This window comes from Coffea arabica, chromosome 2c (genome assembly GCF_036785885.1).
Source record: "Coffea arabica cultivar ET-39 chromosome 2c, Coffea Arabica ET-39 HiFi, whole genome shotgun sequence".
Classification (NCBI taxonomy): domain Eukaryota; kingdom Viridiplantae; phylum Streptophyta; class Magnoliopsida; order Gentianales; family Rubiaceae; genus Coffea; species Coffea arabica.
In genome coordinates this window covers 16,305,351-16,328,448 of record NC_092312.1, presented here as the reverse complement: position 1 = coordinate 16,328,448, position 23,098 = coordinate 16,305,351, and the positions used below count along the sequence as shown (strand labels likewise).

At 36.8% G+C, this 23,098-nt stretch overlaps 5 protein-coding genes and 1 non-coding gene across 7 annotated transcripts; 3 read left to right on the top strand and 3 right to left on the bottom strand.

The window, feature by feature from the left end:
* Window positions 1-671: 671 nt before the first annotated feature.
* Window positions 672-2,455, bottom strand: LOC113731274 (universal stress protein PHOS32-like). Its single transcript, XM_027256437.2, has 5 exons — window positions 2,032-2,455; window positions 1,721-1,800; window positions 1,297-1,415; window positions 1,103-1,179; window positions 672-993 (listed from the first exon to the last, which is right to left on the bottom strand). Exons 1-5 carry the CDS (start codon window positions 2,261-2,263, stop codon window positions 968-970), a joined length of 534 nt encoding a protein of 177 aa, XP_027112238.1. The 5' UTR covers window positions 2,264-2,455; the 3' UTR covers window positions 672-967.
* A 2,506-nt stretch (window positions 2,456-4,961) lies between these two features.
* On the bottom strand, window positions 4,962-5,047 carry LOC113733554 (small nucleolar RNA U30). The gene has a single exon (XR_003459063.1). It is a non-coding gene; the product is annotated as a small nucleolar RNA U30 (small nucleolar RNA).
* Window positions 5,048-11,512: 6,465 nt separating this feature from the next.
* Window positions 11,513-13,824, top strand: LOC113728649 (putative pectinesterase 11). The gene is made up of 5 exons (XM_027253032.2): window positions 11,513-11,834; window positions 12,138-12,297; window positions 12,435-12,623; window positions 12,815-13,050; window positions 13,340-13,824. Exons 1-5 carry the CDS (start codon window positions 11,587-11,589, stop codon window positions 13,551-13,553), a joined length of 1,047 nt encoding a protein of 348 aa, XP_027108833.2. The 5' UTR covers window positions 11,513-11,586; the 3' UTR covers window positions 13,554-13,824.
* An 844-nt stretch (window positions 13,825-14,668) lies between these two features.
* Window positions 14,669-17,156, top strand: LOC140035092 (laccase-11-like). Its single transcript, XM_072074624.1, has 6 exons — window positions 14,669-14,830; window positions 14,919-15,070; window positions 15,194-15,438; window positions 15,539-15,667; window positions 15,771-16,700; window positions 16,820-17,156. The coding sequence occupies exons 1-6, from the start codon at window positions 14,717-14,719 to the stop codon at window positions 16,948-16,950; spliced, it is 1,701 nt and encodes a 566-aa protein (XP_071930725.1). The 5' UTR covers window positions 14,669-14,716; the 3' UTR covers window positions 16,951-17,156.
* Window positions 17,157-17,615: 459 nt separating this feature from the next.
* Window positions 17,616-19,337, bottom strand: LOC140035091 (syntaxin-112-like). Its single transcript, XM_072074623.1, has 3 exons — window positions 19,062-19,337; window positions 18,885-18,972; window positions 17,616-18,803 (listed from the first exon to the last, which is right to left on the bottom strand). The coding sequence occupies exon 3, from the start codon at window positions 18,789-18,791 to the stop codon at window positions 17,901-17,903; it is 891 nt and encodes a 296-aa protein (XP_071930724.1). The 5' UTR covers window positions 18,792-18,803; window positions 18,885-18,972; window positions 19,062-19,337; the 3' UTR covers window positions 17,616-17,900.
* Window positions 19,338-20,352: 1,015 nt separating this feature from the next.
* On the top strand, window positions 20,353-23,038 carry LOC140035090 (probable pinoresinol-lariciresinol reductase 3). Of its 2 annotated transcripts, XM_072074622.1 has the most exons (5): window positions 20,353-20,726; window positions 20,850-20,984; window positions 21,683-21,920; window positions 22,071-22,313; window positions 22,687-22,911. In XM_072074622.1, exons 1-4 carry the CDS (start codon window positions 20,532-20,534, stop codon window positions 22,280-22,282), a joined length of 780 nt encoding a protein of 259 aa, XP_071930723.1. In that variant the 5' UTR covers window positions 20,353-20,531; the 3' UTR covers window positions 22,283-22,313; window positions 22,687-22,911. The 2 variants fall into 2 exon arrangements, with proteins under 2 accessions (XP_071930723.1, XP_071930722.1); XM_072074621.1 differs by having other exon boundaries at window positions 20,354-20,726; window positions 22,071-23,038.
* The last annotated feature ends 60 nt before the right edge of the window (window positions 23,039-23,098 follow it).

The window sequence follows — 23,098 nt, the reverse complement described above, 5'->3', positions numbered from 1 at the left end:
TTTCCTGATCATATTAAATGCACATGTCAGATGCAAATTTCAACCCGATGCTTTTAGAGAAAATCCCACAAAAACATTTTCTCAGAGACTTCCAAAGATGAGGACTCCTGAGTCAGACTGAAACCAACCAAAGTATGTTCTTCTTTGAGTAGGTCCAGGCTTTACATGCCAAAGCTCGGAATCAAGGTATCTACATGGTAACATATCCCCTTTTCTCAAGACCCAAACCCCAAAAAAGAATTGTGAACCAATACATAGCAATACGTGAAAGTTGGATAAACCTATGAATTTGTAAGACAAGTAGGAATAAGATGAGAGAACCATTTACCCAAAAAAAAAAAGATGAGAGAGCTGTGCTTCATGATACAAGTAAACAAATTTCTTTTTTTTGGGGGGGGGGGGGGGGGGAGATAGAGGAGGGAGAACCATTGAAGAATCAAGAGATGAAACATATGAGAAAACTATGATAAGAGAAAAACAGAAAAATATGCCTTCATGTATTCCTGATTAAACTGTGAGCATTCTGCAAGAACAGCCAGCATTCTTACTTCACATATTTCCAAAGGACCACAATCTATAAAAGTTATAATTCAGCACAAAATAGCCAGCATTCTTACTTCCCTGTTCCAAAGGACCACAATCTACAACAGTGTAAATTAGAACGGCTGATATGGTTAACGGCAATTTCCATAAAACAACTGCAATCCTAGTTTAAAAAGGTCAACAACAAACTCACTACGTATATACAATGAACGTTTCACATGATCAAATAATAGCATCTGAAAGTATAACGAAATCTTCAAGACTGATCAAACAACCATACACATGATACGAAACTATCATCAACACACTCACGTCGAATGAAATGAATCCTGCCTTAAACAGCTGTTGTTATCAATAACATGTTAAATGACTCCCACTGGTGGACGATCTTCAGACCCAAGTTGCTTATGTAGCCCAATTTCAACTAAACCACAGTTTCATTCCCAGCCTCTGCAATTTTTACAGAAAAAGATTCACTTGAGAAACGTCAGATATCAGTAAAAATCTATGTTGGCATGGTCATACTAAAAGTTCAGGCCTTCAGGGAGCTCAGGTATACCTTTTCCAGGAACTATAATTATGGGTGCTACTTTACAGTGGTGAAAGCAGAACTCACTCACACTTCCCTGCAATACACTGATGAAACATGAAGCGAACGCGTAAGTCATACAGAGAAGACGCACAGGTGCACAAGCACATGAAAAAAAACCAAGGCAAAAGGGAAACACAGTCGAACACAACACAAACACAAACCTCTGAATTATGCCTCGACCCCTGGTACCCATGACAACGGCTGCAGGCTTCAACCTTTCAGCTTCCCTACAGATAACCTTACCTGCATCTCCTTCCGCAATTCTAGCAAACGATTTCACCTATTTGGAACAAACAGTTCAAGTTTCATAGACATTGAGGGCTACAAATAAGAAATTACATTTTCCTCATACTTCACAATAGTTTGCATGACATGAGGCTCTAGAAAGGCTAGAAAACATCAAAATGCGATGCACAAAAAGCGTGATTGCGGAACTACAGATTAGAATTAGTGACATGCTGATACTTGGTATACTTAGTCATGACTTATGGAATATGAAATCCTGAAAGTGTTTTTGAAAGAGAAGCGAATTAAGTTAGAAAAAACCGACAGAGAGAAGGAAAAAAAATGGAAGGAGTCACTGACCATGGCAACCTGAAAGGCCTCTACACAAAGCTTCTCCATTAGTGTCTGAGTCATCTCATACACGATCTGATTCTCCAAGCCTAGCAAAACAATACCATGAGGTTACAAAAAATCTAATTCTCGATGCGCCGTAAATAATATTAGGTAACAAGTGACAGAGATGATGCTGGTGCAGAATTTACTCCTAATACACTAAATAATTTAGGACAAAATATGAAATAACTTGGGGTGATTTTTTTGTCCATCCCCACACAAGGCCCCCGAAGAAAAATGGTGTCAGTATGATGGCTAGAAATGGAGGGAGGATGTACTGGAGACGACGTGGAGGAGATGGATTGTATCGGCGAGACGGCAGAAATGAGCAACGGCCCAATCAAAGGCGTGCTTGCTATTGGGCCCGTGATCCACAGCGATCAAGATGTCCCGACCCCTTCGTCTGTCCCCCTGCTCCCTCTCCAATTCCGGCTCCCCTACAATCGGTAGCAGCGACGGAAGCTTAACTTCTCTCCAATTGTACTCTTCGTCTTCCATTAGCGTCTCCATTTTTTTTTTCACTAGTTCCCTGTCTGGCTAGCTGGCTGTCGATTTCTTCTTTGGACCAAGATTTTGATCGATGGTACTAATAATTGATGGAGATGAAAAACAATTAAGTGTGGCCGGGTATTAGATATGTAGGATGGCGCACAGCTTCACTCACTGTGCTGCAGGCAGCAAACCGACAACCGCCGTGACGGTGATCCCGTGTTGAAATTGTTATTTGACTTCTTAGACACCACATGAATTTTAAACCACACACTTTGATTCCAGTACTTAATTTTATGACTACTACGAGACGCGACTTCCTCATTCAGTCAGTACTTAATATTTTGTTGTCACCCTTGGCACCATCTGTTTTTTTTTTAAACTGATGGCTAAGCCCAGCAGCCGTCATCAAAAGGCCAAAAGGCAAAAGGCTGCATTGTCCCCCAAATAACAGATCTGGCTCCGTTTGGATTAGCTATTTTTGGGTTATTTTTTAAAAATAGCACTGTAATATTTCATTTTTAAAATACAAGTTCGTTTTGATTAGTTATTTTTAGGGTTATTTTTGAAAAATTATATGAAAAACTTTTACTGTAGATATTTTTTGGATTATTTTTGGAGGTATTTTTAAAACATATTTTTGAGTATTTTTATAATTTAAAATTTTTATATTTTTATATAAATATACATTTATGCATTTATAATACATTTATAAATATTTATAAATAAATATATAAAAATATTTATAAATAAATATTTATAAATATTTATAAATAAATATATTTATATATTTATATAAATGTATTATAAATGTATTATATTATATATAATAATAATATAAATATATTTATAAATGTATAAGTGTATATTATTATAAATTATAAATGAATATTATATAAATGTATAAATTAATATATTATAAATATATATTAATATTATGTATAAATGTATTAATATAAATATTATATAATATATAAATATAATTTTCAATTTGTATATTTCAATTTATATTAATATAATATATATATATATAATATACATAATTGAAATATACATATGGAGTTGTTTTTTATATAATGTTTGGATATGATGTTTTTGGAGTTTGTTTTGAAAATACACATTTACTATAGTATTTGGAACGTGAAAAATAATTTTTCAAAAACAGAAACAAAAATAAGGAATCCAAACGGACCCTAGAGATCTGTTAGGTCTCATGGGCATGCTACTCTCTGTATAAGATGATAAGCTTCTTGCAAGTCTCCTGCACTGCACGACCTAAAAGATCAATCATACATCCATATAATGTTCCAGTCTAGGAGTGAGAGAAAATTATTGCTCCATTGCCTTGAAGAGTTCTCGTCCTTTATGCCTGCACACCAAGATTGCCCCAACAAATGTGATGTCATCCGGTGAAATGCCTTCCCCCCGCATCAGCAATCACGATTAGGCAGGAAAGATGTGAATATCCGTCGAAAAGATTCGGAAGTAGCAGTTGGTCCTATAACCGAGTATAGCTATGGTCATTTGGTTGGGTCTCACTCCTTTCTCTTTCTCCATTTCCAGATACAACGCCAGTGCATCTGCGTACTCAAACCGTTCTGCGAGTCTAAGAAATCACATTTCTGGAAGGTTTATGAGAAAACAAGCGAGAAGCTTCCCCACTCTTTGCATGACCGGCGATCAAGGCTACTGGGCTGTATAGCCAGTAATTTTTTTCTGAAAAAAATTTTGGTAGCCTAGCGGGCTTTAGTAGCAGAGTTCAATACTTCCTCTTTGTCAGATCAATACTTGCACGATTTTTTTTTTTTTTTTTTGTTGACAATAAACAGAGGAATTAGCCACTTTTTTTTATGCTTTAACAACGTATAATTAGCATTAAAATGTGTGCAATAAACGAATTTAAATTAGACACGCGTGAATCTGGGCCCGCTTGGTGCAATTCAGCCCTATCAGTATATGTCACAGAACGAGTCACAGAATTTACCATTTGTGTTGGCTGATTAGTTTTTGGGTCCATCAGTTAGAAGAACAAATATATTGAATGGAGGCTCTATCGGTAGGTGGTTCAGTCTCTCTGAATTACTTGAACCTCCTCCTCAGGTCCTCTCCTCCCCTCTCTAAAATAGGGACCTCTTCTTATCGATTAAAAAAAAAAAGAAGAATGGAGGCTCCGTCTATCTAACCGCCACCCTGTTGCCGGCTATTTCAAGCACATCCCCCCCCCTCTCTGTCTCTCTCTCTCTCTCTTAAAATATCTTCAAGTCTTTGGTTGGAGCCCAATCCACTTATATTTTTGCAGGGGAATTAGGATGCCTCATCCTGATATGATCCCTCAATTTCCCCCTGTATGAACAAGGTATATTAAAACCCTTCATTTCCTCATTTCCACCGGGAAAGGCTGGGATGAAAACAAAATAAGAAAGGAAAAAGAAAGCTCCCAAAAGCTGGAAAGTTTAAATCAGCTATTAACAACCCAGCCACAACCTGACGTAATGATAATAGTAATGCCACTGAAAATGCCAATCTGAAAGCCACCAGAAATAGCAGATTTTGTTCGAACCCAAAACCAAAAAAAAAAAAAAGGGGGAAAAAAACAAAGGAAGGATGCAAAAGATCAAATAGAAAGGAAAAGGACACTGTCCGGAAGTAAGACGGATAAATCACCCCCACACACACACACAAAATAAGAATTTTGACAGGAAAAATTGGAGGAGAAGGTGCTCAGTCTAGTAAGAATGGATTGGAGGATTTTCCTCAGTTGAAATCAGATTAACGAGATATTATGACATCATCGTCATCATAGCACCTTCTCCTTCAAAATCTCAACAAAACAAACACAAATTCAACATTTCACAAAACGATACATACTCCCATGTTTAAAAGGATTAAGCTCAAAGCTAGCAGCGGTGATCTCACACTCACAGATTTCGTCTCACCACCTATAAGACCCGCCGCAGCTCCAGTGAGATTGGATTAGGGTTTTCTGACTTAATTTTCGTAATTTATAACAACGGAGTTGAACCGCAGGCTGCATGCCGCTTGTAGGTTTACAGTTCTGTCCTCAATAGACAGTCTCATTTTCGTGTTTATCCTAAAATCGACAATGCACTTGCGGTCGTAGAAAGTAGAAGGTTGCGTTCGAATTGAGTCGGGCTCGAGATCCACTTTGTTTTACAATAATCAAGTTCAAACTCAAGCCCGTACACAGCGAGTCCAATTAAGATTAATTCGAGATCAGTCGAAATTAATTGAGTTTAACAAATATAAATTTAAATTTTATATAATTTTAAATAAGGGACAAAATAGATAATTTATACTACTAAATAAAAAATTAAAAAAATATATGTAAAACTCGATTAAATTCGATGAGGTTCATATATTAAACTTGTGCTCGACTTGTCAAGTAACTCGAACTGCTTGAATTTGAATTCAAACTCGATCAATGCAAGTTTGACCTTGAATTTTGACTGAATTAACTTGCATGTTATTCGATTACTCGATTAAATTCAACTCATTTGCATCTTAGAAAACACATACTGCTTTATCTATCATTTTTTAAATCTTTCTTTTCCTTCTCGAGAACATGCATCATGGAATTGTCATGAACAATAGGGGTGTCATCGAGTCAAGTAGTATACTACTCGAGTTCAACTTTGAGTTAAAAAACTTGGACTCGAACTCATCAAACTTTTGAAAATTAAGTTCAACTCGAGTTCGATTTTATTTTGCATTACTCAAGTTTGAACTCGAACTCATACTTATTGAGCCCAATCAAACCTAATTGACCCGAATCGAGCTTAAGAAATATAAATTTATATTTTATATAATTTTAAACAAGGTAGAAAATAGATATTTCACACTAATAAATAAAATTTTTTTAAAAAATATACATACATATATATATATATATATATATGAAACTTGATAAAGCTCGATTAAGTTCGATAAGTTTTCGAGATTCATATATTAAGCTCAAACTCGACTCGTCAAATAGTTTGAGTTGCTCGAATTTGGTCAATGCGAATTTGAACTCGAGTTTTGACCAAGTAAGTTCGTGAATTACTCGATTAAACTCGACTCATTTGCAAACACTTTTTACCGAATTCTCTTTTTTTTTCTTTTTTAGCTGTCTTTGTCACCGAATTTTGCATGTGTTTTGTCATCCCATTTGGTTGTTCTTTCTTCTGCCTTCGATTAGTTTGTGAACATAATTACACACTCCTATGACCTATGGGCTGCGATTGAGATTGATGGGTTTACAGGCGATTATTGTATTTCTGACATAATTTAGTGTGTATTTATGTATACAACTAGAGGAAGATAGCCCGGGCAATGTGCGGGAGTTTGGTGCATATGGTATAAAATAGTTTTTTATTTTTTATTTGATGTAACAGCATGGAAATCTAATTTTTAATAATAGAAAGATAATCATGAAAAGATTAAGGATAATTATATATTAAACTTCGTAAGAATGGAAGATTGAGTAAAAGTGGAATCCATAAAATTTCATTCCCTAACGAGTACTCATATTTACATGAAAGTAAAGTAATAGGTTGTTGCATTTAGCTTGTATTGCATATGGTAGTTGTCTGTTGTAGTAGTAGTATCTTTCATTGCATTGTCTTTGTTATCTCGTAGATAGAACTGCAAAATTGCTAGATATGTTATTAGATTAAAATCTCAATTTTAATTTGTCCAAATCATTCTCTGCCTTCTCCCAGAGCAAAACCTTCACTTTCGTAAAAGATATTATGAGTCAGACAATGAACAATGAAACTTGACTATTGCAACTTCCTGCAGACTCTGAGCAAACAGAAGAGAAATATCCTCAGCTTAGAAAGGAGAAGCATAAGACTATCCAGGCAGGAAACAAAAATGTATTTTAACAGGAAAAAATAATACATAGAAGTGATTGTGCTTAACAATAGATGACATTGGATAGTACTACTTGATTCTTGTACACAATAAAATAATACTAAGAATAAATCAAATCATACTGGTGAAAATCAAGGTTCTCAAGCTACTACCAACAAACAAATAATAGTACAATTTAAAAAGAAATAATCATCAAATACGACAAAGAAAGTTTGGAATTCATTGTTCGACACTAAAGAAACTAGAATTTGAAACCTTATGTAAAACGTGTTTAGCACCAGCATAAAGCATGAGTCTTCGTATTTTATCATCTTCAGGAAACTCTTTTCCTGGACAAATGTTACATAGAAAATGCACTTATGAAGTCATAAAGGCAGAAGAATAAATTATATTGTTGTTTAAATGTCTATAGGAACTTTCATCTCCAAACAAGAAACTAAGAAAAAGAACTGAATAGGAAAATAATCATGAGAAAATTGTGTACATGGCAATGATTTAATAGTCTAAACAGACAATCTAAAATAATAGGAGTTCCACCAAGTTCCCAAAAATTAGGAGAATTCCAAATATACATAAAGGTCTACGGGACAACATGATCACAACGTTCAGAATTTGATCATCAGTGGAAAATTGCAACTAAGGGGGAGAGGACTTTAGCCAACTACTTGTTTGATTATTGGAGGTAGATTTACTTGGGATTTCAAGTTTTATTGGTAGTTATTCTTTATTGGTTTCAACCTTCCAATCATCCACATTCAAGTCAAGTACTCTGATGAATAGCTTAAGCAAATATACAAACGTATACATGAAAGAATAAACTTTGATACAAACATAAATCAGTAGGACAAAGTATTAACTACCAATTCAAAATAACTCGGAATCTAACTATCACCAAAATCAATTGCATAAATGAATCACCTTATTACCAAAGCAAACAATTAGATAAGAAATCACACCATTCAAACAATTCAATTGTAGTATAAACCACACCATAATGCATCAATTGCAATAGTTTTTTGGTTTACCTTGTTCCAAATACTCCTTGCAAAAACTTTTTTCTCATAGTTGCTCCAAACAAAATCACACTGTTTAAATTGTACACAGTAACCAAATTTGTGGGAAGCAATAATATTAACAATAAATTACGCTAACAGAGTATCTAATTTCGGAATAGAAGCATTTAACTCACAATAGAAACTATGATTTTACAAAGCAAATCATACCATAAAAAAAATAATAAAACCTCACCTCAAGCTAAGCCACCAAGAATAGTTTTAGCATAAAACCATATTGAAATCTAGAGTACAAAGGTAGTACAAATAAGTATTTACTAGAAGATGAGAGGAACATAACGGAAGAATGTGAAGGAGAGGACATTTGAGCCACTGGCCATTTGGTCCAGTGGTCATCACCATTAAAGGTGATGCTGGAGGTCAGGGGTTCAATCCCTGCCTCCCACAAATTTGCCACAATTTGTGGCGGTCTTAATTGACCTTCATCGATGGAATCTGTACTCACATAGAACCCCCTCCCCTTCCTCTTAGACTAGGCTAGATTAGGTTATAGGACATCTATCGTTTCGACAAAAAAAAAAAAAAGTGAAGGAGAGGACATTTGAAGAAATGAAGATGAAACTGATGCTTAGTCATAAATTCCTTAATAAACGCTTTAATTGAGATGAAAATAGCATTTGAATGTCTTCAAGTTGTAATAGTAAAGCAATGGTAATAATTGATACTACTTATAATTTAACTAACACAAGCCAATCAATGCCTCTATAAGTACATTTAAGTAATTACACCAATAAATAAGCTATCGTGGGTTATACCCATTATACAAAAGATAACCACATAATCACACATTCCCAAAATACCCAAACCTTTGAACAAATCACAAGAACATTTCAGTAAATATAAAAATGCACATGCTATCTTAAGTAGTACCCAACGTTATAACTACACTCAAAACAACCTTACAATCCCAAAATACCCCTACTCTTACGGTTGAAATTCAAAACCATTCTTTGGTACAAACTCATTCTTATATAGTATAAGGATTCTAGTCATATATTAAGTTGGTGTGTACAAATAAAATTTCTTTGTATAAAAAATCATCTAATATACATCACAAATTTATTTAAAAAATACAAGTTTATAATTGCACGAAAATCATGTTCGTATGTGTTCTAAGTTCAGGACAAATTGAGCAAGTAAGTGAATGTTTAAAGAAGTATAGAATTAAAGTTGACCTAGAATTTTGACTAAGCAAACTTGCAAATTGTTCTAAGCAAACTTGCAAATTGTTGGATTAAGTTTAACTCATTTGCACCTAAGAAGCGCATAGTGCTTTTTTTGTTTCTTAATTCTTTCTTTACCCCCTCGTGAACATGCATCATGGAATTGCTAGTGACACATTTTACCGAATTCTCTTTCTTTTTTCCCTTTTTCTTTTCCTCTTTCTTTATCACCGAATTTTGCCTGTGTTTTGTCATCCCATTTGGTTGTTCTTTCTTCTGCTTTCGATTAGTTTGGTTCCCCAGCCAGCCATGCAACCAAATACCATCCAAAAAGCGCCGAAAAGAATGATGAAATACCATAGTTTGTGAACGCAAGTACCCGCTCCTATGACCGATGGGTTGCGATTAAGATTGATGGGTTTACGGGCGATTATTGTATTTCTGACAGAATTTAGAGTATATTTATATATATAATTCTATTCATATATTAAGTTGGTGTGTACAAATAAAATTTATTTGCATAAAAAAAAGCATCTAATATACATCACAAATTTATTGAAAAAAAAATACAACAAGTTTATAATTGCACGAAAATCATAATCGTACATGTCCCAAGTTCAGGACGAATTGAACAAGTAAGTGAATGTTTAAAGAAGTATAGAATTAACGTGCATAAAATACTATAAGAAATTTAAAAATGTCATAAAATATCTCACTCTCGGACCAATTGAATTGGTTTTACCAAATATTATGTGCCATGTTCAAATCTTAGGTAGACCAATCATAAATCACAACGTAAGATTTCGTGAATCGATTTGAGTTAAAAAAGCTTGTTTTATATCCCATTAATTCTTTATAGAGTTGTATATTTTCTATTCATATACAGTATTTTTCTAAAGCTAATGAGCACGTACTACATTCTACGACCTGAGTTCTGCTTGGAAGTACTTGACATATGCATGATGAATACACGATATCACTTGTCAGGATATCAATGATGGCTTGCAAGTATTTGTAGCCAATAAAGTACATGTAATCCAAATTGATACATTAATACTGAAAGTTGATCTTAGCTAATACGACCACCTAGAATATAAACAAAGTTAATCGTGTTAAATAGGTGTTCATTCATGGAAAAACGTGGACTGAATGTAAAATGCAGCAGTAATGGACAGTAGCTGGCTAAGACAAAATTGTCCTAAGATCACTATCGTTTTTTTTTTTTTTTTTGGTAAATCTCATCCCTCCACACCAAGAAAACAACGGATAGTGTTTATTACGAAACATGGATAGCATACTCTACCCGCTCTTATTAGTTGATTCTTCATTCCTTGTGCATTAATTCTTGTTTTTGACTAACGCTTTGGACGGATTTAGGATTACATACGCAAACTATAAAGTCGTACCAAAACAGAAAGACATTCCTTGAGTTTGAACTTCAAATTCCATTAACATAATAAAGCAAGATTCCATGCTAATTAAGATGGGAGAGATTAGACCTAATTGCCATTTGGCTGTTTTTTCCATCTACTAGTTCACGGACACTTGTATGATGAGTAAATTGATAGGCATTGATCCGATGCTGCAATTTCTGTGCAAAACTTTCTCCTAAACCGATAACGAGCTTTTGATTGAGTAGCCCAACCACGAGTTTGGCTCTCATCTCCATCCCTGCATGTACGTTTGAGGAGGAAAAAAATGGGAAAAACAAAAAACAAAAAACAAAAATGGGGGAGCTGTGTAAAATTGACCTCCTATTATTGCAGGAAGTTTCTTGAATTTTTAGCCTAAGGTGTGGCTGCGAATGTTGAGTCACGAAGTTGAGTAATTGTTAATGCAGTAAGCCCATCTGCTCATGTTTAACGCGTTGAGTGAATGTGACGAAGGTGCATGACATTTGACAATATGATCAAACGAGTCATTGACATCAGAACCAGTTGAGTACTACTGCCTGCTGGCAACTGCTTCATATGAGAGCAATCCTTCTTTCTTTCTGTCTCTGCATGCTTACGTGAAGTTCTTCACCAAAAACTTGGAACTTCAGTTATGTGAATATTAATCAGCCACCAATTCGTTGACAGTCTACGCCGGGCTAGCCTTATATTAAGGGACTGACATTCTCATCACATGCGGCAAATTTCTGTGTTCACTTTGCTTCATAGTTCATTCTATCATTGTTTAGTAAAAAGTTTATTCGCTGCACCCCCATCGAGACGACCCAACAGTATTACCGATGCACATGGGTGCTCCATCATTCATGATTTATGCTAGCGTTATATTGCTAGTGAAACTGGTTTCGGATAATTTACTCATGGCTTCCTCTTCTAGCACAAGCACCCCAATGGACATGTCCACTGCTATCCTCATTAGAGTTGATCAGTCAGGAATGGGAGATTATGACAAAATACAGGATGCCATCAATGCTGTCCCTTCTAACAACTCTGAACTAGTATTCATCTGGGTCAAGCCAGGAGTATACAGGTCTAGCTATGAGCCTTCCAAAATTCAATTCTCAGTCTTTCACCAAATATGTGTTCCTGATCCAATTTTCCTAGCCCGTTCTAACACTAGCCTAGGTCTTTGCAAGAGCATTTATTGTATAATAACCCTTTTTCTAGTGAGAAAGCTACTGAAAGTTTTGCCAAATTAAGTACTCCATATTATTGGAATTTTTTTTTTTTTTGGGAATAAGGGTTTTCTATAGATAGATAAGTAGTGTGTATTTCGTGACTATATATGTTTGTATATTTTGATGGAAAGTGTTCAATCATTTCTGACTAGCAGGGAGAAAATTGTTGTGCCGGCGGATAAGCCTTTCATAACATTGAGCGGAACAGAAGCCTCAAAAACAATCATAGCATGGAATGACACTGGAGAAATATATGATTCTCCAACAATGGCAGTATTGGCTTCTGATTTTGTAGGACGCTATCTAACAATTCAGGTATATATCTCGAATTAGCACTACTATGAAACAGGACGATAATTGGCAATAATAATGACCCTGGAAAATCAAAAATTACTTGTGTTTTATTCTACACGGATGTTCATTGAAACGTCTAGTACTTGTTGGTGGTCTAGAATACCTATGGAACAAGTGGCAAGGCCGTTGCACTGAGAGTATCTGGAGATAGAGCTGCTTTTTACGGTTGCGCGATTGTCTCCTATCAAGACACTCTCCTAGATGATGCAGGAAGGCATTATTACAGCAGTTGTTATATTGAAGGAGGCGTCGATTTCATATGCGGAAATGGAGCTTCTCTTTTTGAAGTAAGTACCTATAGTACATATTTCTAGAAGCATGATGTAGGAAAGTACTTTCATAGAGAAATGTGAGATATATAGATATCACAAATATCTATATATAGAATGGAAAAAAAAAAAGAAAAAAGAACAGTCTATATATATAGATATCACAACTATCTTAAGACAACTGATAATCATGGAACTCTGCATTGCAGAGGTGCCATCTGCACTCGACAGCAGAAAATGAAGGAGCTATCACAGCTCAACAAAGAAGTTCTCCTCTGGAAAATACTGGATTTACATTCTTGGGTGGTAAGATAACTGGTGCCGGGAGCACTGTTCTTGGGCGGCCATGGGGATCTTACTCCAGGGTGGTTTTCGCCCTAACCTACATGTCTAGTGTGATACTGCCAGAGGGATGGAACGACTGGGGTGATCCCCGCAAGCAAAGGTACAGTTACGTACCTTTTGCTATCCACTGATTCTGAGGATGTAAAACAGATGCCTATGCTCCAGCTTATGTCCATCAATTACTAAAAGCTCAAGTGACTGTCTTCTGCCTGTTAATGTACCACCTCATTATACAATAAGATGCATTCCTTAGCTAAATGATAAACTAATTCTTGGAGATATGCATTATGTTAATTAATAGATCCCGAAATTATACATTATGAACATTAAGCAAGCTTTCTAACAAAGTACTTGTACTAAGTTTTCTTATTTTCTTGAGGGAATTGCAGCACGGCTTACTTTGGTGAATACAAGTGCTACGGCCCTGGTGCCAATAGGTCAAACAGGGTTAAATGGTATCACAGCCTATCTAATCACGACGCAGCACCGTTTCTGACCAAGACCATGATAGGAGGGCGAGCCTGGCTGAGACCTGTCCCGACCCACTTCAAACAGCAGACTGGCTCAACAATTTCCACCTTGAAAGCTCAAGGGAAAACCTAGAATAGCAAGTACCCCATGAAGTTATTAATTCTGATTATGACTGGTCCACTCCACTGGAGAAATGAAAAGGGAAAGCTTCAATGACAAGTATTGTATTCATTCATGATCACGGATGGCTTCACAAGAAATTTGCAGACAAAATACGTAATAATGTAATTATACAGACAGAGGAACTGCTGTATCTTGATTTGTTTATTTTTGTATACAGAGTAAATGCTAAGTCAGTTGTTCTTGTACATTGTATGGCTTGTAATTCCTTCTATCGTAAATTCTTTTGGCAAATTATACCACTTTCCCAATGCCTACTTTCTCTTTCTTTTTAATTCTTTTCTCCTGCATTTACATAGGTTAACTTGATAAGCAAAACACTTCAGCATGCCAAAGCCAGAATCCTTAGAAGCAATGTCATCAATTGTCCTCTTCTTTCTGGGGCTCAATAAACATTGTAACCAGTAATTTAACCCTATTTTTTTCTCTTGGCAATTTTACACGAAAAACTTGGTCCACACAACCCACCTCCAAGAAAACTCAAGAAGGTAATACTTGAAAATATTTTAGCAGGTTCAATTCTGACCGAAATCGTACTGCCAAGTACTACTAACCATGCGAAAAAGTTTGTGCCTGTGGCCCTGAACATGGATGTCAATAAACCACTTCATAATTGCAGAATGGAAACAAGAGAAAATGGAGTAACTCGGATTCTTTTGGGGTAAAAGTATATAACGAATTAGAATTACGATACTCAAACTAAAGCTAAAAAACTTGGGAGAAATCTTAAACTTTTCCTTATCCTTAACGATAAAGCTCACTGGACCTTGGTCGACGTTTGGCTGTATGTACCTCTCATACTCAAATCTACTCTTTTTTAAACCAAAACGTGAGGTTTCTGCGTCTTCTTTATTCTTCTAATTTGTTGGGTTCCGACCAGTTAGAGGTCACCGTCATTATATTGCTTGTAAGTTATACTACTGTGTTAACACCATACTTTCTACCTAATTTTTAGTAAGGCCACCAATTCTCCGCTTAACAAATTGATGGGCTTCATCCCAACTCCTTTTTAAGTCCTATAAAATCGTGCAAAGCATGACTTTCTTGTTCAACCAACCAAAGACAAAATAGTCCCTACAAAAGTTGAAAAGATCTTGGCTGGGTGGCTGGGAAATATGGGGAGACGTCACTGCAGTTTTTACTTGAATTGTGCTTTTTTATTCATGTGTTCCATTGGGTGGATTTCTCTTCCTCCTGTCAATGCCGCTCTAAAGCAGTACCAGTTTGATGTAAGAAATTCGAATTTTCATTAGAAAAACAATGTTTACATATAATGCGCACTTTTGGGCTGATTCTTGCACCTTCGAATATTTTCAGATTCAGGTGAAGAATGTTAGTAGGTTGTGCCACGCGAAGCCTATTGTGACAGTGAACGGAATGTTTCCTGGACCAACTATATATGCCAGAGAAGGAGATAGAGTTCAAATTAATGTTACAAACTACGCACAGTACAATATGTCCATCCATTGGTAGGATAATTTCACTAATTAGCACTTGATTGAGATAATCTAACTGCCTAAATTATAGTAATACCATACTAGAAGGCTTGTTCTTCGTACCAATGATGCAAAACTGATTAATGGTGGATACAGGCATGGTTTAAAGCAATACCGCAACGGATGGGCAGATGGACCAGCTTATGTAACACAATGTCCAATCCAGACGGGGCAAAGTTACACGTACGATTTCAATGTGACAGGGCAGAGAGGTACGCTATGGTGGCATGCACACATTTTCTGGCTGAGAGCCACAGTTTACGGGGCTATTGTCATAATGCCTAAACAAGGGATGGCATATCCTTTCCCTCAGCCCGATTTCGAATTCAATTTAGTCTTAGGTAAGTTTATGATCAGCGAAAGAAACTGTGTTGAGTTCGCGAATTTGCGTTAATTGCACATCACCGGTTGTTCTGAACTTACAGTTTGCTTAAAATGCAGGAGAATGGTGGAATGATGATGTTGAAGAGGTGGTTAAACAAGGTAACAAGCTGGGACTGCCTCCAAGGATGTCGGATGCACACACCATAAATGGCAAACCAGGGCCACTTTTCCCGTGTTCTGAAAAACGTATGTGCTACTACGTACATTGTTTGCATGTCTGCTTTGTGGTAGCTGCATATTGATGGTGTATGACTCCTTGGATTGAGTTCCCGTTTTCTATCTTGCACAGACACATACGCTGTGGAAGTTGAACAGGGGAAAAAATATCTCTTCAGAATCATCAATGCGGCACTCAACGATGAGCTTTTCTTTGCAATTGCTGGACATAACATGACTGTGGTAGAAGTCGATGCAGTCTATACAAAACCTTTTTCAACTGATGCAATTCTGATAGCGCCTGGCCAGACAACCAATGTTCTTGTTCATGCCAATAAAATCTCGAGTAGATATTTCATGGCTGCAAGGCCTTTCATGGATGCACCGCTTCCCATTGATAACAAAACTGCTACTGCTATTCTGCAGTATAAAGGAGTCCCAAATAACGTATTGCCTAGCCTTCCTAATTTACCAGCTCCTAATGACACTTCCTTTGCACTGAGCTACAGCGCTAAGCTTAGAAGTCTAAATTCACCACAATTCCCAGCAAATGTGCCCCTTAAAGTTGATAGGCATCTGTTTTACACTATAGGTTTGGGAATGAATCCATGTCCTACCTGCCAAAATGGGACGCGACTCACTGCTTCCTTGAACAATATCACTTTTATAATGCCTCAAATTGGTCTGCTCCAGGCACATTATTTTAACCTTACAGGGGTCTTTACAACAGATTTTCCAGATCGTCCGCCAACTCCATTCAACTACACTGGTGCACCACTTACAGCCAACCTAAGAACTGTGCGAAGCACCAGGCCACGTCTTAGTAGGATTGCATTTAATTCAACGGTCGAGTTGGTGCTACAAGATACCAATCTTCTCCGTGTGGAGTCTCATCCAATTCATCTCCATGGTTACAACTTCTTTGTCGTGGGTACTGGAATTGGGAACTTTGATCCTAAGAAAGACCCAGCAAAATACAATTTGGTTGATCCTCCAGAAAGAAACACAATTGGAGTTCCTACAGGTGGTTGGACTGCTATAAGGTTTAGGGCTGATAATCCAGGTAAACTCAATGCAGTAACATTAATAACTATCAGATTTTGGTGAACACATTATTTTTATTTCCAGATCGTTATGTATGTAATACTCACATGAAACATTCTACAATTCTATTCTCATCAGGGGTTTGGTTCATGCACTGTCACCTAGAGCTCCATACAAGCTGGGGACTCAAGACAGCTTTTGTGGTAGAAAATGGTCCAGGCCCAGATCAAACTATATTACCTCCACCCAAAGATCTTCCCTCTTGTTAGGTGATCCTGATTGATTTGATTATTTTTCAAAATGGGGGAAAGTTAATTAATTGACAGTTGATTGTGAACCTTCCTGCAAAATGCAGGAAGAAAGGGTGTTATATTATGAGAAGTTCAAAGAAATTGTTTTGTATCCCTTCATTCTTTGAAATGTAAGCTCAGACCAATTCTGAGGAATAAAATTCCAGATCTGCATTCTGATATAACGCATAACAGCAGACCCTGTTTGCTCATCTCCTCTGCTTTACCCTTAAGATCTGTTCATCACATCCCTAATACATACATCAATCAATTGCCCTCATATTAACATCACCACCAATGATGTATTTAAGTTGAATCAAATGTATATTGCGCTCTAAATAATCATGCACATGCAAACAAAAATTTAATCTGTTTTTTAGCTTAACATCATTGCCACTCATGATGGAGAATCGAGCTCTTCCTTCTCTTTTACCCAAGAGTCAAACATCGAGAATCAATTCTTTGCTAACCTGCAATTATGGAGTTTCATTGTCTCTTATTCGATTAAGATATCTGAGGCAAACTAAATAAGATCCTGACAATTGTTACACTGTTGTTTTCCAGGCCCCAGTTCTTCCCAATAACGTTTTACCTTGTATCCAATGCAGAAATGACAAGCATAACTTTAACCAATGGCTACTTAATTGATACTGATAAAGTATGTCGTCTGAAAAACATTTCAAGGAAAAGAAGAAACACCAACATTACACCATATGAATCTCAAGGATCCTATAGTTTCTGTGCTCAAATTACAGTAAGCAGACAGTGATGGATAGATATCATCACAGGTGCAGTTTTACAATCAGAACATCAGACAAAGTAAAAAACGTTTCCCAGACAAGAACTTCAAGCTTAATTGAATCCTGGAAAAAGCCTCTTCAATGAAGCTCTTATAAAATCCAAGCTATACTATTCTTGTCATCTCAGATTCAGAACAGAATTGCCATAAGGCACACCAGTACAAACACCAGCACCACTACGCTGACCCAACAAGCCAAAGTAGACCTCTTCTTCAACTTTTTTGCCCGATTAAGATCTTTTGCGCCGCCAGTGATGAATGATTTGGCATTGGCCACATTTTGTTCAATGTTATTTATCTGGTCACCCTGATTATCAATCATCACTGCCATGTCCAGAAAGACTTGATGGAGCTCTGTCAAGCTTTTCTGAATCTCCTTCAGAGCCTCATGCCTTTCTTGATTCTCCAGCAGCAAATCTGCCTTGCCCTCAAAAACTCTCTCCTTCGCATTCCCTGTAATCATCTTTTCAAGCAATTCCTCACTTGGTTCCTCTCCAGTAGCACTGTAATATCTCCTCTTGAGACCTTCCCTGTGATCAGCAACAATTCTTTCTCTCAAGCCCTGGAATTCATTCATCAAATCCCTCAATTTCATCCTCAAGCCATTTGTTACTGAAACTCTTGTTCGTTCAACAGGGCTTCCTGCTTTATAAGCATCGGACACACCACGATTTTCTGCATTCGATGTATCAAGCAATTCCAACCTCCCTTTGATAATCTTTGCCTTCCTGAGGATAGTAACCATATCAGAATTAATTCGGTCTCGAACGCCTCGAAGGATTTTGGCGCTGTGAATGGATTTAGTGTCTTCATTGAGATCTTTGAGGTCAAGAAGCAGATTGGTGATCTCTTCCATATCTGCCTTGATAGCACCTACTTCTTCGAAGAACTGGGAGAGGTTTTTTTCATCAACAGGGTCAAGTTGCCCCATCTCAATATCAGGCTCTGCTTCAAGGTCCTTCATGGCTTGTTTCTTTAATTCCACGTAACTTAGAAACGATCTTGTCATGAGATCATTCATCTTTTCCCAATTCTACCACCCACAAAGAAACAAACCCCGTCAGTTTCATAGAGTGTTAAAAGCAGGAAATTAAACAAAATGATAAAAACTTACCCGAGATAAAATTGGAAAAGGGGATTGTTGGGCTGTTTCAATTCTAGAACCCTGTTTTCTAGGGTACTCGAAATCTTCAAGCAAGGATCTGAAACAAAGAAAGAAAATTCCATTATGTTCTAGAAAATCACGTGACTAAAGAAGATTACTACACGAAGAACAGGTATTTCATCTTACGAAAAACAGTTTGGGACTTGAATTCCAAGAATCAACCAGGAAAGAATGACAAGGGACGAAGTGGACCATGAAGAACTGAAGCGCTTTCTTAATATCGGCAACTGCAAGACAGTTGTTGCTCAACGACAGCGGAAGACAAACAAAGATTTCAGGTTGAAAAGCCCAATGAGGAAAGGAGGGTAGAAATCAGTGATCTTACAGACTACTACTAGCAAAAGCCAGATAGCAGCGAGGAAGAGGAAGAGGAAGGGGATTGGGGGAGACTCAGGTATTTTATGGCGGTGGTTCTTCCGTTGGATTTTTTTTTGAAATTTAAAAGCGCGAGGAAGCCAGGGGGAGGTATATTGAGGCCTCTTTGGCTATGGGGTTTCTCAAGCCCAATATTGACCCAAAAATGTTTCTGATGCTCAAATTAAGCCCAACAACATTGGGAGAATGACAAATCCAAAGTAGCTCTCATCTTCCTAAAAGCTCTCGTGCAAATTTTGCTACTTGACCATTCTAACTAAAGATATGTTTGATAATTTAATTCAACACTTAATTAATTCAAATGGTAACATATTCAAATATATTTGACAGAAAATAGAGCATCTAAGAGGCCAAACGTAATTTCAAAAGTGAGTGATAAACTATTCATTTATCACTTAGTGTAAAATATGCGCAGATGATATGATTTTATACTTAATAGATTCAAAATTTACATTTCAAGTTTCAATTTTTAAAATTCGATTTTATCAAATGCACCCCAAGTGTAAAGTCAAACACAAAGTTGTAATGTGGGTTTTGAAATTCTTAGAAATTTATGAGATTTAGTAATATTCTTTTTCGTTTTTAAGAGCAAAAGGTTCAGGAGAAAAGAAGATTCAACATAATCAAGATTAAGATTCCAAAAATTAGAGAACTTATATTTAATACTCCTTTCTCCTTTTCCTTTTCTTAAAATCCCACCTTTGTGTCACTAAAAGAATTATTTTTTTTTAAAAAAAAAAAGACGAAAATAAAAAGAAAAAAAGGGGGACTCGCTGATCACCTCATTCTCAAGTAGGACTAGAACCATGTGATCAAGTACTATCACATTGGTAATTGATTGAAAATATGATTGCATCGCAAACATATTTTGTAATTATTATATTTTTATCAATTTAATCACCTTTTTCATTTTATGTAAAAAAAAGTATATGATAATGATTATTCAAAATAATTTCCAATTAACCTTCCATCCAAACACGTACGGTACTCTGGCCATTTTTGCATGAAATTCTTGTCCAAAGTTGACCCCATGATGGACGATTGTTGATTTTGATTGTACATTTGTGCTGCGCACGCACGATTTGACGCTGCCTTTCCACATGCGATGCGATTCATCTTTCACGTGGATCAATTACCTTAATAAAAAACGAAGTCGTACGACGACCCTAAGAAGTTGAAAAAAAAAAAAAAAGGGAAACCTCCGGCGGGGTGGAGACGAAGATGACCAACAACAGCAGCAAGAAGAGCAAAATACTGATAATCGGGGTCACTGGTAGCCTAGGTTTTGACCTCGCTAAAGCCAGCGTCGGTGCCTCTCATCCCACTTTTGGCCTCGTCAGAGATTCCGCTTTCTCTGATCCAAACAAGTCCGAGAAGCTCCAATTCCTCTCCAATGCCGGCGTTACCCTACTCAAGGTTCCCCCATTTCTCCTCCTATCTAGCAGTAGAAGACACTAGTAGTTTACTTGATCATCCTTTTTTTTTTGTTATTTTGATTTGGCTCAAAATGCACTGTTAAAAACCTTAAATGAAATGTAGGGCTCTTTGCAAGACGAAGACAGCCTCATTGAAGCAATCAAGAAAGTCGATGTGGTCATTTGTTCGATTCCGTCCCAGCATGTCCTCGATCAGAAGCTCCTCATCCAAGCTATCAAGCTTGCTGGTTGCATCAAGGTTTTTCTTTTTTGTTGCCCCCAAGTGAATAGTTTTGGCTTTTGCATCTACTTCCTTTTTTTTTGGTCTTGTAAACGCCCAATTATGTATATGGTTTCAAGTGATGTGATGTAGTAGTATTTGCTTTAAGGTTCTCACATATATTTGGAAATTTTCAGTTCGCTAATCCGTGATTAAAACATAGTGTAAATGAATTTTGGCAGTTTTAACAGTTGAATAGACTGCTAGGCAAGTTCCTTTGCTGTTAAAACAAAAAGAAGCTAAGCTTGTCAAAATTATGGCTAAGAAGACAAAAAGGTTAATATTGGCCACAATCCTGTGAAGCCTTGGTCGATTTAGCCTATTTAGGTTTGTTCAGGACCAAGAGTACTCTTCCCAACTAGACAATAGTTTAAAAAATACATCATTATGATTTATCTAGGATAACCTTTATTTGTAGCACCATTTTAGCTTGGTCGAAAATTCAGGTTTACGGTGGCAAACGCGAATTCCCAAAACCGTAGACGGCACTAAGTAGTGTGATAGGTTAGCTTACATGCACGGTAGAGACACCTATAAATTGAATGAACTAGAAATCTTGGTGAATAGGGTCTGATAATTGGTCATGCTGTATCTCCTTGTCCAAATTGAAGTATTGTTATCCTGCAGGATGACTGCTTTTGTTCAGTGCTATATCAACAAAATATGAACTATTGCAGAGGTTCATTCCATCCGAGTTTGGTTTAGACCCTGACAAAACTCAAGTAGCCGACCTGGACTACAGCTTCTATTCAAAAAAGGCTGAAATTCGGCGTCTTATAGAGGCTGAACACATCCCTTACACCTATATTTGTTGCAACTTCTTTATGAGGTTCTTGCTTCCCTCGCTCGTGCAACCAGGCTTAAAATCTCCTCCAAGAGACAAAGCCACTATATACGGAGATGGAACTATTAAAGGTAGGCTGGAGTGCCTGTTCTATTGCCTCTTGATCTCCTTTTATCTTGGAAATTTTGTATGTTATATATGATCTGGCCTCTGTATTTAGTTTCTTTTGATTAATTTATTTTGGTTGTACTCTCAACACTAAGTAGTTTCATCTTCTCCAGGTGTTTTTGTGAAGGAAAGTGATGTTGCGGCATTCACTGTTTGCACTGTGGATGATCCACGATCATTAAATAAGGCACTATATCTGCGACCTCCAGGGAACGTTTACTCCATGAATGAGTTGATGGAGATTTGGGAGACTAAAATTGGCAAGGAACTTCAGAAGACTTGCATCACAGAACAAGAGCTACTTGAGAAAATGAAAGCTACATGAGTTTATTGATGGTTTGCTGACGCACAAAGAGGTAAAGCTACTTATTGCAGTTAGTTTAAGATTTCGGTCAATCATCTGAAGGTAAATTTTTTGCTTTAGTCCAAAAACAGAATGAAAACTTTTAACACAAAAATGTCCGACTGCTCTGAAGACAATGCCATGAAAAGAGTTTGGAGAAAGCAACAAAAATTTGGTATTACAGAAATGACCGGAAACAAACCCTGTAAGAGTTTTGCAACTATACAGAAATGTTTGTTTCTCTTGATTTAGAAGATACAACAATAGGGTAGTTGGCTCAAGCAACAAGATTGTGTGCTCGTATTATCCTTCTCTAAATCAATTACTAACTGGCTTTACGTGATTCTTTTCGAGGGCATTTATTGACATGAAGTAGCAATGTGCAGAAACCCCATACCCGGATTGCATGGAGATGGTTTTCATATATTCTGCTTTTGTAAAGGGGGATCAGACATACTACGACATCGAGTCCTCAAATGGAGTTGAAGGGTCACAACTGTATCCGCAAGTCACGTACACTACAATAAGCGACTATTTAGATACCTTACTATGAATTTGCTTGCTGCCGTATTGCTGTTTCATTCTAAGAAATGCACGTCTTTAAAAGTTAAGGGGTGCTAAGTGATATTTTTTTTAAAGTTTAAGGGGTGCTAAGTGATACTGTCACACACTTTCAAGGGAGGTTTCTGAAATTATCCCTTTCTTTTTAGGTTCCATTTTTGAGCGACTTTCTATTTATTTCTATGTTTCTGTGGTTTTCGGGCTTACGTTGAATTTGTGAGTCGTGGCTAGAGGACC

Excerpts from the sequence above, each read along its gene's own strand:
- LOC113731274 (XM_027256437.2), bottom strand. The coding sequence starts at position 2,263 with ATGGAGACGCTAATGGAAGACGAAGAGTACAATTGGAGAGAAGTTAAG. Across the intron at positions 1,416-1,720 it reads AGGCCTTTCAGGTTGCCATG|GTGAAATCGTTTGCTAGAAT; the intron begins GTCAGTGACTCC and ends TGTTCCAAATAG. Across the intron at positions 1,180-1,296 it reads GGTCGAGGCATAATTCAGAG|TGTATTGCAGGGAAGTGTGA; the intron begins GTTTGTGTTTGT and ends ATGTTTCATCAG.
- LOC113728649 (XM_027253032.2), top strand. The coding sequence starts at position 11,587 with ATGCACATGGGTGCTCCATCATTCATGATTTATGCTAGCGTTATATTG. Across the intron at positions 11,835-12,137 it reads GTCAAGCCAGGAGTATACAG|GGAGAAAATTGTTGTGCCGG; the intron begins GTCTAGCTATGA and ends TCTGACTAGCAG. Across the intron at positions 13,051-13,339 it reads GGTGATCCCCGCAAGCAAAG|CACGGCTTACTTTGGTGAAT; the intron begins GTACAGTTACGT and ends AGGGAATTGCAG.
- LOC140035092 (XM_072074624.1), top strand. The coding sequence starts at position 14,717 with ATGGGGAGACGTCACTGCAGTTTTTACTTGAATTGTGCTTTTTTATTC. Across the intron at positions 14,831-14,918 it reads TAAAGCAGTACCAGTTTGAT|ATTCAGGTGAAGAATGTTAG; the intron begins GTAAGAAATTCG and ends GAATATTTTCAG. Across the intron at positions 15,439-15,538 it reads CGAATTCAATTTAGTCTTAG|GAGAATGGTGGAATGATGAT; the intron begins GTAAGTTTATGA and ends CTTAAAATGCAG.
- LOC140035091 (XM_072074623.1), bottom strand. The coding sequence starts at position 18,791 with ATGAATGATCTCATGACAAGATCGTTTCTAAGTTACGTGGAATTAAAG.
- LOC140035090 (XM_072074621.1), top strand. The coding sequence starts at position 20,532 with ATGACCAACAACAGCAGCAAGAAGAGCAAAATACTGATAATCGGGGTC. Across the intron at positions 20,727-20,849 it reads CCGGCGTTACCCTACTCAAG|GGCTCTTTGCAAGACGAAGA; the intron begins GTTCCCCCATTT and ends AATGAAATGTAG. Across the intron at positions 21,921-22,070 it reads CGGAGATGGAACTATTAAAG|GTGTTTTTGTGAAGGAAAGT; the intron begins GTAGGCTGGAGT and ends CATCTTCTCCAG.